This window comes from Erinaceus europaeus, chromosome 15 (assembly GCF_950295315.1).
Source record: "Erinaceus europaeus chromosome 15, mEriEur2.1, whole genome shotgun sequence".
In the NCBI taxonomy this organism is placed as follows: Eukaryota; Metazoa; Chordata; class Mammalia; order Eulipotyphla; family Erinaceidae; genus Erinaceus; species Erinaceus europaeus.
Genome location: NC_080176.1, coordinates 5,392,842 through 5,411,002, shown reverse-complemented (window position 1 = coordinate 5,411,002; position 18,161 = coordinate 5,392,842). Strand labels below are relative to the sequence as shown.

Below are 18,161 nucleotides of genomic sequence, written 5' to 3'. Positions count from 1 at the left end.
CTGCAGCACTGCTTCACCATTCATGAAGCTTTCCCCCTGCAGGAATCTGGATCCTTGCGCACTGTAATGTGAGTGCTTAATCAGGTGCACTAACACCTGATCCCAAAATAGTTGCTGATTCTGTGTGAGAGAGAACCTTAGTATCACTTCAGCATGTGTGCTAAGACTGAACCCAGGACCTCATGCAGGCAATTACTTTACTCTACCCACTGAGCTACCTTCCTAGCTGCAAAGGCTTACCACCTACTTACCAAAATTCAGAACATTCTGGACAAAGGAAGAAAGAAAACCCGGACTGTATAGTAGCAGAATATCTCAAACAAGGGAAAAGGCAGAAATCATTAAAAAGAGAAGACACCGGCGGAGGGGGGGGGGGTCGGGCAGTAGCACAGCAGGTTAAGCGCAGGTGGCACAAAGCGCAAGGACTGGCGTGAGGATCCCGGTTCGAGCCCCCTGCTCCCCACCTGCAGGGGAGTCGCTTCACAGGCGGTGAAGCAGGTCTGCAGGTGTCTGTCTTTCTCTCCTCCTCTTTGTCTTCTCCTCCTCTCTCCATTTCTCTCTGTCCTATCCAACAACGACGACATCAACATCAACAACAACAATAATAACCACAACAAGGCTACAACAACAAGGGCAACAAAAGGGGTAAAAAAAATGGCCTCCAGGAGCAGCGGATTCATGGTGCAGGCACTGAACTCCAGCAATAACCCTGGAGGCAAAAAAAAAAAAAGAGAGAGAGAAGACATATCAAAAAATGTAATCGAGAATGATACACAGGATTTTTTTTTTTTTACTAGAGCATTAGCCTAGCTTTGGCTTATGGTGGCACAGGGGAAGTCTCATTGCATAGACATTATGCTATCTACCCCTGCCCTGGGTACACTCTTATTAAAACAAAAAAAAATTGCATTGGGTCAAAAATAATTAAATTCAAATGTATACTTTCCTTTAGAGAGAGAGAGAGCTTGGGTGGTGGTGCACCGGGTTAAGTGCAAATAGCATGAAGCACAAGGACTTGCTCAAGGATCCCAGTTCAAGCCCCTGGCTCTCCACCTGCAGGGGTGTGGCTTCACAAGTGGTGAAGCAGGTCTGCAGGTGTCTGTCTGTCTCTCTGTCTCCCTATCCCCTCTTCATTTCTCTCTGGCTTAGTCAATAAAAAAGGAAAAACGGCCTCCAGGAGCAGTGGATTTGTAGTGCCTGCACCAAGGCCCAGCAGTAGCCCTGGAGGGAAAAAGAAGAAGAAGGAGAAGGAGAAGTCGTAGTCAAAAGTCTGCCTTAGGGCCTGGAAGGGTCAGAACTGTAGAGCATTTGCCTCATGTGTGTTCTATTCTGACACCAAATAAAAACAAAAAAATAGAAACAGAATAGCATAGATGGCAGAATGACACTCTCATAAAAATAAAAGTCAGTTACAGAAGCCAGACCTTCCACCTTCTGCACCCCACAATGACCTTGGGTCCATACTCCCAGAGGGTTAAAGAATAGGAAAGCTATCCAGGGAGGGGATGGGATACAGAGTTCTGGTGGTGGGAACTGTGTGGAGTTGTACCCCTCTTATCCTATGGTTTTGTCAGTGTTTCCTTTTTATAAATAAAATTAAAAAAAATAAATAAAAGTTGGTCCTCTTTTCTTTCTTTCTTTCTTTCTTTTGCCACCAGTGTTATTGCTGGGGCTTGGTACCTACCATCCCAGGCCACTATTTTCCCCTTTTTCTTTCTGAAAAGAATGAGCGACTGAGATAGAGAGGGAGAGACACAAGGAGAGATATCACAGCACTGTTCCACTGCTTGTGAAGGACCCATCTTGTTCCTAGTGGTTCTCTTCCAGGGGACCCACTAGCTGACCCCACTCTTTAAAAAACTACATACATGTAGTTAAGCTTAAGATGATCTTAAATTTTTTTTAGAAAGTTCTTCATTGCTTTATGGGTATTTTATGCCTCCTTCTCATCCCTTCTTTGTTAAAATTCTGCTCATCTCTGTTTCATAGGTTAAAAGCGTGGCAGTGTTCAGGCACAGTAACCCCATCTTGATATTTGTGTTTCTGTTGTGTTTCGCCATTGCCACAGTTTCCTTTGCATTCATGATCAGCACATTCTTCCAAAGAGGTGAGTCTCTGGGCCAGGCTGTGGCGCACCTGGTTAAGCACACACTCTATAGTTACAGTGCACAAGGACCCAGATTCAAGCCCCCAGTCCCCACCTGCAAGGGGAAAGCTTCATGAATGGTAAAGCAGGGCTGCAGGTGTCTCTGTCTCTCCTCTATCTCCCCTTCGCTCTCCAATTCTGACTATCTCTATCCAATAAATAAATAGAGATAATTTTCAAAAGTAAAAATGTTTTTAATTTAATTGTTTGCCTCCAGGGTTATTACTGGGGCTTGGTGCCTGCACTACCATTCCACTGCTCCTGAAGGCTATTTTCCCCCTTTTGTTGCCCTTGTTTATCGTTGTTGTTATTATTATTGTTGTCGTTGTTGGTGGATAGAACAGAAAAATCAAGAAAGGAAGACAGAGAGGGACAAAGATAGACACCTACAGACCTGCTTCACCACTTGTGAAGCGACCCCCCCTGAAGGTCGGGAGCCGGGGGCTCGAACTGGGATCCTTATGCCAGGCTGTGCGCTACGCTTAACCCACTGCTGTGCTACCACCTGGCCCAATTAATTAATTTTTTAAAGGTGAGTCTTGGTACAGTTTGATGTCATGGATGAGTGTATGACTTCTCTTTCTAGTAATATTGCTGCTGTTATAACCAAAGTTTAATTATCATTCCTTCAGAGTCACATTTTTGCTTCTTCTTATTTTTTTTTTTGCCTCTAGGGTTATTGCTGGGGCTCCGTGCCTGTACCAGGAGACTATTTTTTCCCTTTTGTTGACGTTGTTGTTTTATCATTGTGGTTATTATTGTTGTTGTTGTTGATGTCGTCATTGTTGGATAGGATAGAGAGAAATGGAGAGAGGAGGGGAAGACAGAGAGGGGGAGAGAAAGATAGACACTTGTGGATCTGCTTCACTGCTTGTGAAGTGACTCCCCTGCAGGTGGGGAGCTGGGGGCTCAAACCGGGATCCTTGAGCCGGTCCTTGTGCTTCATGCCATGTGCGCTTAACCCGCTGTGCTACCGCCCGACCTCCCCCCACATTTTTGCTTTTATGGCTATTTTAGCAGTAAAGCATTAAGTTCTCCATTAGAGGCCTATTGAAATAACTCCATACATATGTATTTATGCTTCTTTTGGCTTCTAAATACAATTTTTTAAACTTTATTTTATTTGCTAGGACAGAGAGAAATTTAGAGGCGGGAGATAGGGACAGAGACAGGCAGACACCTGCAGACCTGCTTCCCTGCTTGTGAAACTTTCCCCCTGCAAGTGAGGAATGGGGGTCTTGAACCCAGGTTCTCACATACTGTAATGTGTGCACCTACCCAGGTGCACCACCACCCGGCCCCCTAATGTAATTGCAAATGGCAGCAAGCTAGAAGTCCCAATTTGGAAAGAAAGGAGATGAAAGACAATAGGACAGATGCTCCCCAGGCCTTGGTTTTGAAGTTGGGGTGTACAAGACATTTTCAGGGCCCTACACCCACCAGTCACAGAAAACATAGTCTTTTCAAACTCAAGGAATGCATACCAGGAAATGCTGGGCCATCACTTCAGTCTCAACAAAGTCAGGGACAGTGTGGAAGACTCTCAAGGAGCCACAGTCTGTTTGTAAATCTGGGGTACGGTGCGGGGGTGGAGCTGCGGTGCGGTGCGCATGGCTCTGAAACTCCCTTCCTTGCTCTTGGATTGGCAGCCCATGTTGCGACTACCGCTGGAGGCATCATCTTCTTCTTCACCTACCTCCCATACCTGTACCTCACTCTCAGCTACCTCCAGAGGAGCCACTCCCAGAAGATTGCCTTCTGTCTCCTCTCCAATGTTGCCATGGCACTGGGAGTCCGCTTGATCTCCATATTTGAGGCCCAAGGTGAGCCTCCCCTTTCCCAGAGCCCTCAGTGCTGCTGGCACTGTTCCTGGGCATAATTGATTCACTTCCGCCAATGCTTTGAGTGTCTGCCGCGTGCTTACAACATGGGAGGTCTGTGAGGAGCGCTAAAGCGGCTGATTCTGGAGCTGGGTGGTGGTGCACCTGGTTGAGTGCACATGTTACAGTGCAAAAAGGCCCAAGTTCAAGCCCCCGGTCCCCACCTAGGGTGAAAGCTTTGCCAGTGGTGAAGCAGTACTCAGGTGTCTCTCTTTCTCTCTCTCGCTCTATTACTTCTTCTCTCTTGATTTCTGTCTCTATTCAATAAGTAAATAAAGATTATATATATATATATATATATATTTATAAAAGAGACTGATTCTGTGAGTCACCATGCAACTTGCAGTGTGGCAGGTGGTGGGGGTGTGTGTGAAAGCATATTAATGATTTGGGAAGTTCTAAGCTGGAGTCACTGTGTAGATAAACATTTGTGGAAATTCAGACACACTTTAGATCTTTGCAGACAGTGTGTGCTGTTCACATAACGGTTGTCCTCAGTCATCTGGTTGGTGGGCCTTCACAGCTTGTTAGGGACCTTCCACCTGAGCTAGCTCTCTAATTCCATGAGTGGAAGTTCAGTCCACCTTTTCATGTGTCCCAATTTCCTGGAGTTTGGAAAATTCCTCAGAAGACAGCCAGCCAGCTACAAGCAATGTTATCAGTCTGGTGTGGGGCTCACGGGCCTCAGTGGGGGGGCTGGTCCTTATAGAGGGGCTCCTGTAGTAGCTCTCAGGGATGCTGTCACATGGACTGTGAACACACAAGCAAGACCTTTCTCTGTCTGGTGTTAGCTTTGTTTCTTAAAAGATTGTCATTTATTAGAAAGGATTTCTTTTTTTCTTTTCTTCTTCTTTTTCTTTTTGCCTCCAGAGTTATTGCTGGGGCTTGGTGCCTGCTCCTGCTGCAACCATTTATTCATTTATTTATTTTGATAGGACAGAGAGCAATGGAGTGAGGAAGGGAAGATGGAGAGGAGGAAAGAAAGATAGACACCTGCAGACCTGTTTCACCGCTTGTGAAACGACCCCCTCCAGCAGGTGGGGAGCTGGGGGTTTAAACAGGGATCCTTGCACTTCATACTATGTGCACTTAACCCAGTGCACTACCAGCTGGCCCCAAAAGGATTTATTTCTTTATTGGGGCCTCATGTCTGATAGTCCAGTACTCTAACCACTACAGTATGTCCCACACTGCTTGCTCAGTGTCAGCTTTTGTCACCAGTCTGTTTGAACAGCAGGTGGCAAGAACTGACAATGCCTGGTTGAGGTCTGCGGATGCCCTCGCTGCGGGTTGGACTGTATCCCAAGACCCAGTCATATCGCCAGCCTGGTTGGCCCCTGTTGGCTGGGAACTCAGGGTCATCTGTGCCTGTGCTATGTGACTCCTCTTCCTTTGCGACAGGCACAGGCCTCCACTGGAGGAATATGGGCAGCGTGCGGGGAGAGTTCAGCTTTGCACAGGTGCTGCTCATGCTCCTGCTGGACTCTCTTCTCTACAGCCTGGTGACCTGGTACGTGGATGCCATCTTCCCAGGGGACTACGGCACTCCCAGGCGTTGGTACTTCTTTGTCACGGTAAGTGCTAATCCTGCCTTTGTAGAGGCTAGCATTAGACTTTTTACAGCTGTCCATCAGTGTCTTTTTTAAAACGTAAACTTTCCTTTTTTTTTTGCCTCCAGGGTTATTGCTGGGGTTCATTACCTGCACTATAAATCCACCGCTCCTGGGGGCCATTTTTCCCCATTTTATTGGGTAGAACAGAGAGAAATTGAGAGGGGAGACAGAGAGGGGGAGAGAAAGATAGACACCTGAAGACTTGCTTCAATGATTATGAAGCGACTTCCCCCCCACCCCCGAAGGTGGGGAGCCAGGGGCTTAAACCGGGATCCTTACACTTACAGGGGCTTAAACCAGGATCCTTACCGGAACTTACACTTTGTACTGTGTGTGCTTAACCTAGTGCACTACCGACTGGCCCCCTCTGTCAGTGTCTTTGGTTCTCTCCGTGGTGTCCTGATAGAAACCTCACACTCCAGGACATCTGAGTTGGACTCTTCAACCTAGGTTCTCCCAGATTCCTCAATTTGCAGTGGCCAAGGGGAATAATAAGTAGTCTGGATGTAGGTGCATCACACAGCAGCAGTGCGAGGGCTTTATCCTCCCACTGCCAGCAGCCAGAACTGAGCGTTGCTCTGATCTGATCAAAAACAAAATATGTGTCTGACTCTGTGATTCTGACCAGGCCTATAACATCATTCATGTGCCTGTGCAAATGTCAGCCGCCACCCCCCCCCCATTCTCCTGCAGACCACCCCCACCACAGAGTAGAGCCCTCGGCCTTTGCCTCACGACCTCTTTGCTCTCTGGGCTGTTGGAAGGGCTCTGAAGCTTCTGTGTCCCTGGGGTGATGGCAGAGGGCGCGGCATTCCTGGAGGCCTTGAAGAGTCCTTAGAATCACTCATCGCCACAGTTAGGCATTGTTTAGGAGCTTAAGCTCATAGTACACAATAACAGGCAGGACTTGCATAAAGATGTCCCAGGTTCGGTCACAAGCACCATCAAGAGTCAGAGCTGAGGGACACTCTGGTCACAAACAAGAAAGTTGAGAGAGACAGGAGCTAGCTCACCCACTAGAACGCACACCAGATTCATTTTCCTGCTGGTGAGCTCTTCCCCCTCCCCCTTCAATCACAGAAAAGAGTGAGAAACACCACAGCACTACCCCACTGCTCCTTTGTGGAGCCAAGTCCAAAGCATGAGAAGTGTGAGGTCTACTGACTGAGCTATATTCCAGCCCCTAGGGCACCCACTTTACCATTTGGGACCCGGATTGAGTCCTCTGGCCACCACCTGGGAGCACCATGCACTGGGGAAGCTTCATGAGCAGTGAGTGGTGCTGTGGTGTCCCTCCTCCTTTCCCTGTGTCTCCCTCTCTGCTCTCACCCTCAATATGGGGGTCTGCCAGCAGTGAGTGGCATTGTACATGCTCAAAGCCCTAGGGAAGCCCTGGTGACAAAAATCAACACAGTTGAGCTTATAGGGTGTTTGGTGGCCCTGGCTCATGGGTCTGAGAGGTGACTGGTTCTGTGACATGTGCGCAACTTCTCACCCTGGATCTCTGCAGAGTGCCCCTGCTTGTGTTCCTCTGAGTGTAGGTTAGGTAGATTGTTACGGTCAGCATTTCTCCGGGGCCTGTGATCGCCAGCTCATGGTTTCCCCAGGACAGCAGCGGTGTGGAGATGAGGTACTGTTAGTAGTTGCGCCCTGGGGAAGTCAAGTGCAACTCATTAGGAGCAAGTCTCCCTCTCTGGGCACCAGCAGGCTGGGGAGTGTGGAGAGTTCCACTGAGAGAAACAGAACTCTTCCAGAGAGTGTCAGTTCACCTCAACATGTTGACATGGGGCGGCTTCCTCTCTAGCGTTCCTACTGGTGCGGCAGGTCTGTGAAGTTTCAGAACCTCGGCAAGGGGAAATCTAAGAAGTCTCTGAAAAGCATCTTCTTTCAGGAAGAGCCCACCAACTTGATGAAAGGAATTGAAATCCAACAACTAATCAAGGTACCAGCCCATAGAACTCCTTCCAGAAATGTAAGCAGCGGCACATACCGTGGCTCCGGTGTTGTTTTGGCAGTGGCTGAAAGGTTCCTTTCATGAGAGAGAATTTAAGTCTCTTCTGTAATGTTATCCTCAGAATTAGGGCTGTCGGGCTGTTTCCTGCCACAGAGCAAAGTGACTAGGGGCGGTTCCGGTGGTCTGTCTTGAAGCAGCCTCCTTGCCCTCCCAGTGTGAGGAGTGTTCCTAACAGGAGACACACTGAAACACAGCCCTTTGGTGGCTGGCTTTGTCCTGTGCTATTTTTTTATAACCTCATCAAGTGAGAAGCCAGATTTCACTGTCACCTCCCAAATGTGGACGTGTTTGCTGTGGCAGAGCCCTGCTCAGCCAGAGGCCAGGACCTGAAGCCTGGTGTGAGCTGCAGGCCCTGAGGCTTCTGCACAACTCTGCCTTTTTGTTCAGAACCTTTCACTCTCCGTCTCTGACAGTTTGGGGGAGAGGCAGTGTCCTCCTTGCTGCTGGCACAGCAGAACTGTCACAGCCCAGCACTGTGTCTGTCCTCTGCAAGTGGGAGCCAGTGGATCACCTCCTAGTCCAGGGACTCGAGACGTGCGGGACGCTTCCATCTCCTTCATATACTGCTAGGAACGCTGTGCCCCCACAAGATCCCCTGGCTGCAAGAGGAGAGGTTTCATTTCCTTCTTTTCTTTTTTGGAAACAGCAATTTGAGAAGGCACATGGTTCTGGCATGATTTCAGCTACTCAGCAGAGCCACCCCAGGCCAGTGTGTTCCTATTCTCTCCCTCCCCATCCTCATATTCTCTTGGCACCTGCAGGCTCCTCTCTTATTTGCAAGGCTTTGCAACCACAGGGAAAGACAAGGGGCAAAGGGCTTGCTCTCCCTCCAGGCTTCTCCTTTAGAAATACTGATTTCTTTCTTTAAGAGAGAGAAGCCAGAGCAACACTCTGGCGCGTTGTTTGCTTGGATTCAGACTTGGCCCGATGCCTGCGAGTCTGTCGCTCTACCCCTGTATGACAACACTGCTGCTCCCCTCCTTCGGTGCTGCCTTCCTCCCTGCCTTTCAGCAGGTTCCCCCTTCCTCCTGTTCCCCTGAATTCTGACTCACACCCCACCCCAACTGCAAATGAAACTAAGTAGTCAGGGGCCAGGACTGTTAATTTTGATTTACAAGTTACACCCAAAGGGATGTGGGGGCAAGGGGAAAGCCAGATGCCTTCCAGCAGTGCCCTGCTGTCAGACATAAGTAGATCATCTGTGAGCAGAAGTGCCCTCTAAGTCCCACCCAACCCTGTCCGCACACAGGCTGGGTCCAGCCGGTGCCATTGGACAGGCTGCCTAAGGGCAGCCTGGGAGGACATGGCCATGGGTGTGTCCCCTCCTCCCCCATACCCCTGTGTATCACGTGCTGTATCCACGGAATAATATGAAAAGTCCAGGGCCGGGAGACAGCTCACCTGGCAGGGTCCATGTCTTGCCATGAGCAGCAAGGGTTCAAGCCTCCGGCACACCACATGGACCATGGCAATGGCACAAGGGTGGTTCTGATGCTGCAGTGCCGTCGCACCCCAACCCACCCCCATCTGTCCGAAAGCGCCAGCTCACTTGTGAAATTGCATGTGCACAAGTTCCCACCCAAAGAAAAAAGGGAAGTAGATACTAGAAGCGCTGGGTGTATAAACAGTCTGCTCTGGCTGGGAGTCACTTCTCTCCAGAGGCAGGAACCTTTCCCAGGGCACAGCAAGGTGCAAGGCTATTGCCCCGGCAAGCTCCTTGAGCCCTGGCCTCTGGTTCAGGTTCTCTCCCACCAGATTCAGGGAGCAGGCGCAGGCTCCTCAGGAAGGAGCTCCAGGCAGGTGGACTCAGCCGGGATCCCCACCGTGAACTCCCGGGGTCTTGGAAACGCCCGCTGTGCATCCTGCTTCACGACAGACCCTTTTCCACAGGTGTTTCACAAGGGTGGCAAGAAGCACGTCGCAGTTAAAAGTCTGACCATGAACCTGTACCAGGGACAGATCACTGTTCTCCTGGGCCACAACGGAGCTGGTAAAACCACCATCTGCTCCATGCTCACAGGTGCGCGGCGCCCTCCCGAGGCAACCTGAGGAGTCGCTGAGCAGCCCCAGTGTTCGGCTCCCTCCCTCCTTGTTTTAACTGGCGTTTTAGTTGTAAGCCTGTGTGCGGTGTCTGTTCACACTGCTCCGGACCAGAAGGAGAGCCGGTATCTCTCGGTCAGCAGCTCGTTTCACACACTCCCAGAAGCCATCCACATTGCTTGGCGTGTCTCTCCACTCATTTGTGTTTGACTGCACGATTAGAATGATACCTGCTGAATTATTCTGGAAAATGTTTTATACTTTTTATGCCCAAAGACTCTTTTAAAAAATGTATTTATGAGAGAGGGAGGGAGAAAGAGACTCAGAGCATCACTCCAGCACATGTAATGCTAGGGATCAAACTTGGGACCTCATGCTTCAGAGGCCAGCGCCTTACCCATCGCACCACCTTCCAGGTCATAATATTTCTTTTAAAATTATTTTATTTTATTTTCTCTTTCTCTTCTTTCCTTTCCTTTCTTTCTTTCTTTTTTTTTTTTTAACCATAGTACTGTTCAGTTCTGGCTGATGGTGGTGTGGGGGACTGAACCTGGGACTTCAGAGCCAGGCATGAGAGTCTCTTTACATAACCATTACGCTGTCTACCCCCACCCTTTCATTTCTATATCTGAGCACCTCTCTGCTGGAACATATGGTGTTGCCAGGGATTAGTCCGGACATGCAGGTCCTCCTCTCTAAGGCTGCTAGCTCCCCAGCCCTAGGCATTTCTTTCACATCCCATCAGCAGATATTCTTCTTTGACCTTTGGAAACTTGTCCACTTAAGAAATGTGTTTATTGAAGGCTTCATGCGTAAAGTGCTACCAGGAGGTAGCACAGTGGCTAGAATATTGGAGTTACAGCACGTGGTTCAAGTTCAGTCCCTCACATCACATGCACAAGAGCGATGCTCTGGGACTCTCTATATAGCATTAATAAGGAAATCTTACTTTTATTATTATTGCCTGCAGGGCTATCGCTGGGGCTCGGTGTCTGCAGTATGAATCCACTGCTCCTGGCAGCCATTTTTTTCCTTTTCTGGACAGGACAGCGAGAAATTGAGAGAGGAGGGGAAGACAGACAGGGGCAGAGAAAGATAGACACCTGCAGACCTGCTTCACCATTTGTGAGGTGACCCTCCCCCCACAGGTGGGGAGCCTGGGGGTTTGAACCAGTATCCTTGCGCGAGTCCTTGTGCTTTGTACCATGTACACTTAACCCACTGTGTCACCACCCGGCCCCCAATAAATATTCTGTTAAAAGCAGGGTGAGAAATAGCTCACAGCTCACTTTACCATGTGTGAGAGGACCACTTCCCAGACCTTGCCGTCGGGAATCTCCTGCCTAAACCGTGAGATGCCCAATAGGGGTCTCCTTAAATTACTGCCAGAGCATCCACACCATTACTTCATGCTCACACTGGTGGGCTTTGCTTTTACAAGTGCCTGTGTGAGTTGAACCAGACTGTCTGTCACTCCTCTGGTTCCACTCAACTAGCCCATACATTTTTTTTTTTTTTTTTTTTTTTTTTTTTTACCAGAGCACACTGCTCAGCTCTGGTTTATGGTGGTGCAGGGGGATTGAGCCTGGGACTTGACAGAGCCTCAGGCATGAGAGTCTGTTTGCATAACCATTATGCAATCTACCCCTGCCCACCCATGCATTTTTTAACAAGAGATTACTTTTTAAAAGATTTTTAAAATATTTATTTATTCCCTTTTAGTGCCCTTATAATTATTATTGTTGTTATTGATGTCATTGTTGTTGGATAGGACAGAGAGAACTGGAGAGAGGAGGGCGGAGAGAAAGACAGACACCTGCAGACCTACTTCACCGCCTGTGAAGTGACTCCCCTGCAGGGAGCCGGGGCTCGAGCTGGGATCCTTATGCTGGTCCTTGCGCTTTGCGCCAAGTGCGCTTAAGCCGCTACACTACTGCCCAACTCCTGAGATTTATTTATTAATGAGAGAAAGAGGGAGCGAGAGAACCAGAACATTACTCTGCCATGCACAGTGCTGGGGTCAAATCCGGGGCCTCATGCTTGCAAGTCTGGCACTCTACCCACTGCACCACCTTCCAAGCCACAACCAGTTCTTCCAAAGGACCTATGTCTTTTTTTTCCCTTTTGTTGTCCTTGTTGTTTTATTGTTGTAGTTATTATTGTTGTTGTTATTAATGTCGTTGTTGTTGGATAGGACAGAGAGAAATGGAGAGAGAAGGGGAAGACAGAGAGAGAGAGAGAAAGACAGACACCTGCAGACCTGCTTCACCACCTGTGAAGTGACTCCCCTGCAGGTGGGGAATCAGGACCTCAAACCGGGATCCTTAGGCTTTGCACCACGTGTGCTTAACCCGCTGCACTACAGCCCAACTCCCAGGACCTGTCTTTTAAGATCCCCGCTCTCCTTGTACACTGTCACCAGTGGACTATGACAAAGAAGCCTTTAGGATGTCTTCCGTTACTTCCAGGTCTTATTCCCCCCTCGAGTGGACGCGTGTATATCAACGGGTATGAAATCTCAAAGGACATGGTTCAAATCCGGAAGACAATGGGCTGGTGCCCCCAGCATGACATCCTGTTTGATAACTTGACAGTGGCGGAACACCTTGCCTTCTACGCGCAGGTAAACCGGTGGGTGTCAGGACTCAGCACGACTCCTGGGGATGGGTCGGTGTCTGGTAGCTCTCTGATTCCACTGACACCTCACCGCCTCAGGGAACACCTGAGGCCTCACACTTGCAATTTACTACTCCTGGACTGACTGTCTCAGTCAGATAGAGACCAAGAGAGGGAGAAATACCACGGCACTGGAACTTTCCTGGGCTCAGTCCTGGACCATGTACATAGCAAGGCATGTACCCTACCCAGAGAGCTGTTTCTTTGGCCGCACCCTCAACTACTTCAGGTACCATTACCCAAACAGCCAAGAAGGGAGGAGGCTGCGGTGTTTAAGATGTCTAAATTAAAGGGCTTCTGAAAACGATTATTTTAATCTCCTGTATTTTTTTTTTGAGATGAAATTCACATAAGTCACCCTCTTTTACAATGTACACGTCGGTTCTTTTAAATACACACCACAACCTGGATAAACCCTGAGCACGGTGTGTTAAGTGAAAGAATCCAGAAACAAAAGGTGGCATTTGGTATGATTTCTTACATATGAAATATCCAGAAAAGTAAAATCTATAGGAACAGGAAGCAGATAAGGGGATACCAGAGGCTGGGGGACAGCATCCTATCCAACAACGATGACATCAATAACAACAATAATAACTACAACAATAAAACAACAAGGGCAACATAAGTGAATAAATAAATAAATATAAAAAAATTAAAATTTTTTTTTATATTTACTTATTCCCTTTTGTTGTCCTTGTTGTTTTATTGTTGTAGTTATTATTGATGTCGTCATTGTTGGACAGGATAGAGAGAAATGGAGAGAGGAGGGGAAGACGGAGAGGGGGAGAGAAAGACAGACACCTGCAGACCTGCTTCACCGCCTGTGAAGCGACTCCCCTGCAGGTGGGGAGCCGGGGGCTTGAACCGGGATCCTTATGCCGGTCCTTGGACTTCATGCCATGTGTGCTTAACCCGCTGCGCTGCCACTGGTCCCCCTGAAGCACACACACACACACACACACACACACACACACACACACACACACAGTTTTAGATTTTGATCCAGTCCGATTAAGAGACTTTTTTTCTTTCTCTCTCTCTCTCTCTTTTTTTTTTTTGCTTCAGTTGCTTTTATCTTTGGTCTCATGGTTTGCCAAAGATTTACTCCTATGTTTTCCTAAGATTTTGTTTTCATTTTATTGATGGAGGAGTGAGAGACGCAAAGCATCACTTTGGCAGATGTGATGCTAGGGATTGAACTTAGGACCTCACACTTGAGAATCTAATACTTTCATCCTGTGCCACCTCCTGAACCTTTATTATTTATCTGTTTATTTGGAGGAGCAAACCAGAATCAGTCTGGCACATGTGGTGCCGGGGACTGAACTCAAGACCTCATACTTGCAAGTTCAGCACTCTACCCACTTCAGCCTCCTGGAGTATACTTTTTGTGTGTTTGTGCAAGAAAGATTTTTTTAAATATTTATTTATTTTTTGTTAGAGCAAAACTGGAGGTGGGGAAAAGGGAAGTGAGGGCCTGAGCACTACTCAGTTCTGGCCGAAGGTGGTGCTGAGGATGGAGTGTGTAGCCTGTGCCTCAGGCCTGCACATTGGTGCTCTACAGGCTGACTACCTACCTAGTCCTTAATTCTTCTTCTTTTTTTTTTTTATTTTCCCTTTTGTTGCCCTTGTTGTTTAACATTGTGGTTATTGATGTCGTTGTCGTTGGATAGGACAGAGAGAAATGGAGAGAGGACGGGAAGACAGAGAGGGGGAGAGAAAGATAGACACCTGCAGAACTGCTTCACCGCTTGTAAAGAAACTCCCCTGCAGGTGGGGAGCCGGGGGCTTGAACCAGGATCTTTACGCAGGTCCTTGTGCTTTGCGCCATGTGCACTTAACCCGCTGCACCACTGCCTGACTCCCTCTTAATTCTTATATTTAGGTCTTTGACCCATTTTGAGTTTGTTTTTATATGTGGTGCTTTGCCAGTCCATGTTCGGGCACCAATATGCTGGGCTAGCTTCTCGAGCGGGAGAGAGACGGCCAGGGACTCATGGCTGAGATGGAAATGCAGTTCAATCTTTATTGATGAGCGGGGATGCAGTGCAATCAATCAATCTCCATTTATTAGAAAATCCTGTCCTTTATATGTCTCCTGAGGCTGAAGTGTCAGGAAGAGGAAGTACATAGGATAGGGGGTGCGGAGAAGGAAAAAAGCGTGAGTATCAAGCTTGCATCTAACCAGTGGAGATTAAACCAATGCCCTGTAGGCAGGGCAGGTCTCAGGTAAAGCAGTGATTATGTAAATAGACCACAGCGTTAAGCAATGCAAGCGAACCTAAGAACCTAACGTGATGATCAGAACAGAACGGGTCTTAGAAGCAGAGTAACAGTGCTTGGTAAGAGTCACAGGTTGAGTAGGTGATTGAGTTGCAGACCTCATGAATAAGCCCAGTCTGTCTGGTGAACCCCCTCACGTGCCTGGGATAATTCCACTTGGTCACAGTGTTAGAAGTCAGAGCTTCACATGAAAGCTTCACCTTTGGTCCATCCCTTCCCTTGAGCGGGATAATGTTTCTTACATATATTTACATGTTTACAAGTTTGGTGCTCCCGCCCAAACCCCTCTTCTTTGTCCCGCTGTCTCAGCTGAAAGGCCTGTCCCGCCACAAGTGCCCCGAGGAGGTCCAGCAGATGCTGCGCACGCTGGGTCTGGAGGACAAACGGGACGCCCGCAGCAAGTTCCTGAGCGGCGGCATGAAGCGCAAGCTCTCCATCGGCATCGCCCTGGTGGCCGGCTCCAAGGTGTGTGGACAGCAGCGCTGGGCCTGCACACGAACCGGCCTCTCGGGCTGCAGGGCCCACAGGCATGGGGCTCAAGCTCCCTCTCAGCCAGGGCTGGCTGCCAGCCCTCCTGACGTGGCCTGGGCACCTCAGCCTGGTGCCTTGGGTGGGCAGTACTGCTGAATCTTTGTGGAACTCCATCTGACTGGCCCTGCAGCACACAGCTGGGCACAGCAGGGCGTACGCTGCCGGCCTCACGAGGCTGCCCGCCCCCAGGTGCTGATGCTGGACGAGCCCACCTCGGGCGTGGACATCATCTCCCGCAGGGCCATCTGGGACCTCCTCCAGCAGCAGAAGAGTGACCGCACCATCCTGCTGACCACCCACTTCATGGACGAGGCGGACCTGCTGGGGGACCGCATCGCCATCATGGCCAAGGGGGCGCTGCAGTGCTGCGGGTCCTCACTGTTCCTCAAGCAGAAGTACGGTGAGCAGGGAGCGGCATGCTCTCCCCCATGCAAACGGGGCCTGGGTCTCCAGCCCCCCTGTTCTGCAGGAGCCCTGGGCCCGGCACAGTGAGAACGAGGAGACAATGGAGAGAACAGAATCTCTGGGTCTCATTGTCCTCTGCCAGTTTGCTGGCAGTCAGCTTATCCCTCTGATCTAGAGAATGGACTTTAAGCTGCACATTCCTCAGAGTGAGAGAGCGCAGAGGTGCTGCTGTTCCCACAGCTGCTGCCACTCTCTCCAGAACCCCTCCTGGGAACCCTCCCTTGTGTTTCCCTCCTGTGTCACCCCCACCTCACAACACCAGAGTGCTCCACTCACCTCTCTTCTGTCTCTGCTCACTTTCTTTCTTTCTTTTTCTTTTTTTTGCCCTCTTTCTTAGTCGGTTCGCCCACTCTCCTGCCTCATCTGCATTCTCTGTGCTGGAATCTGAGTCTCTGGCCCGGATTCTTTCCTGGGCCGCAGACTCTCGCCTGCCCTCTGGTGACTGTCCTCATACGGACGTTGCGTTTCCTTGTGCATGACCCCACCCGCTTAAACTCTCACTCTGGGTACTCTGCATCTGCTCTCTGTGAACTTTCCTCCTCCCAGTGTTCACTAAGATTTTACCAGCCAGAGGAGGCAATAGTATAATGGTCAGGCAAAAAGACTCTCATGCCTGAGGCTCCAAGGTCCCAAGTACCATTCCTTATACCACCAGTAGCCAGAGCTGAGTAGTGATCTGGTAAAAAAAAAAAAAAAAAAAAAACCCTAGATTTTACATGTCTTTGTGTTGTTTTGCTCTTACCAGCAGGGCTTTATGCATGTGTGATTTTGCTTTTCAGGCTACTTTTCATGAAGATAAAGAAACAGAAAGAAAGGAGAGACACTGTGGCACAGGAACTTCTTCCTGTGCCATGGAAACCCCACATGGTGCCAGGGTTTCAAGGCAGCCACCTGCCCAGTGAGCTCTTTCTCCAGCCCACCTTCTATATATGGCTCTCCCCCCAATTTTCTTTTTTTTAAATATTTATTTACTCCCTTTTGTTGCCCTTGTTTTATTGTTGTAGTTATTGATGTCATCGTTGTTGGATAGAACAGAGAGAAATGGAGTTGGGGAGACAGAGAGGGGGAGAGAAAGATAGACACCTGCAGACCTGCTTCACCGCTTGTGAAGCGACTCCCCTGCAGGTGGGGAGCCGGGGGCTCAAGCCGGGATCCTTGTGCTTTGCGCCATGTGTGCTTAACCCTCTGCTGCCCAACTCCCTCCCCCCACTCTTCTTAGGGAAATTATGATTCACAAGGCAGTTGTTGTTACATAGGTCATTTCGTTCTTTCTTTCTTTCTTTTGCCTCCAGGGTTATCGCTGGGGCTCTGTGCCTGCACTACAAATCCAGTGCTCCTGTAGGCCATTTTCCCCATTTTTGTTGCCTGAGTTGTAATTGTTGTTTTAGCTGCTGTTGTTGTTGTTCTTGTTGTTGAATAGAACAGAGAGAAATCGAGAGAGGAGGAAAAGGCAGAAAGGGGGAGAGAGAAATAGACACCTGCAGACCTGCTTCATCGCCTGTGAAGCAACCCCCCTGCAGGTATGGAGCCAGGGGCTCGAACCAGGATCCTTACACCGGTCCTTGCACTTCACGCTATGTGCTCTTAAGCCGCTGAGCTACCTACCACCCAGCCCCCTACATGGATAGAGTTTCTTATCTCCCCTCGACAGGTGCCTGCCCACTACTCCTACCACCAACTCAAGTCCTCCTCCACTATCCCACACCCTGTCCCAACCCTCTCTTATTCCCTCTCACCTCCCTTCACCCACCCAAAGTCCTTGGCTTTGTTGACAGTATAGTGTCTCTAGTCAGGATGGTTGACTGGCCCAAGGCTGTGTCCTTAGCCCTGTTCCATCAGAGGATTTGCACGCGCACCACTGGCACAGTAGTGACAGACGTGAGCAACTTCAGAAGGTTTAGAATACTACCAAATGTATCTCCTCAAAGGTGTGATTGAATTGGAGAGACCTGTGTTCTTTGGGTCTCTGGCCAAGGCCTCTGCTGGCTTGCCTTGTTGTCCCCGGTCATCTGCTGTGTGAAGGGTTGCCTGCAACACATCCCTCTGACATCTTGCCTTCTGTTGTAAGATGTGCCATTAGGATCCCCCCCATGACCGCAGTCGAGAGACTGTAGAGAGACCCTCAAAAGAGGCTGCACTGTGCTTTAAATGAGACCCCAGGGGTCCAGTTCCTCTTTTTCTTGGAACTGTCCCATTTGAAGCGACAGAAAATAAAGCATGGTCATAACAGTGTCAGGCCAGGAAGACAGCCCAGGGTTAGCGTGGAGGATGTGCATGCCTGAGACCCCTGAGGCCTAGGTTCTATCCCCAAACCACCTATGCTGTTCCAGAGCTGAGCAGTATTCTGGTCCCTCTCTTACTCACACACTCTCTCTCTCCTCCATTCCCCCACCCCGTCTCCCTTTCTCTCATAAAGATAAATAAATAAATTTCTTAAAAAAAAAAAAAAAAACACCGGGAGTTGGGCGGTAGCACAACGGGTTAAGCGCAGGTGGCGCAAAGCACAAGGA

General features: G+C 49.2%; 1 protein-coding gene and 1 long non-coding RNA gene across 2 annotated transcripts in view; one reads left to right on the top strand and one right to left on the bottom strand.

Annotated features, from left to right (window-relative positions):
- The window catches only part of LOC132533064 (uncharacterized), a 147,762-nt gene that overhangs the window by 7,606 nt on the left and 121,995 nt on the right, over positions 1–18,161 (bottom strand). The gene's annotated exons all lie outside the window — the stretch shown is intronic.
- The window catches only part of LOC103117966 (ATP-binding cassette sub-family A member 17-like), a 72,018-nt gene that overhangs the window by 27,406 nt on the left and 26,451 nt on the right, over positions 1–18,161 (top strand). Inside the window, exons 8-15 of the mRNA XM_060172558.1 lie at positions 1,990–2,107; positions 3,796–3,969; positions 5,428–5,600; positions 7,444–7,581; positions 9,544–9,673; positions 12,162–12,316; positions 14,965–15,120; positions 15,376–15,586. Coding sequence (XP_060028541.1) covers positions 1,990–2,107; positions 3,796–3,969; positions 5,428–5,600; positions 7,444–7,581; positions 9,544–9,673; positions 12,162–12,316; positions 14,965–15,120; positions 15,376–15,586 — 1,255 coding nt within the window. The remainder of the gene's footprint in view (positions 1–1,989; positions 2,108–3,795; positions 3,970–5,427; positions 5,601–7,443; positions 7,582–9,543; positions 9,674–12,161; positions 12,317–14,964; positions 15,121–15,375; positions 15,587–18,161) is intronic.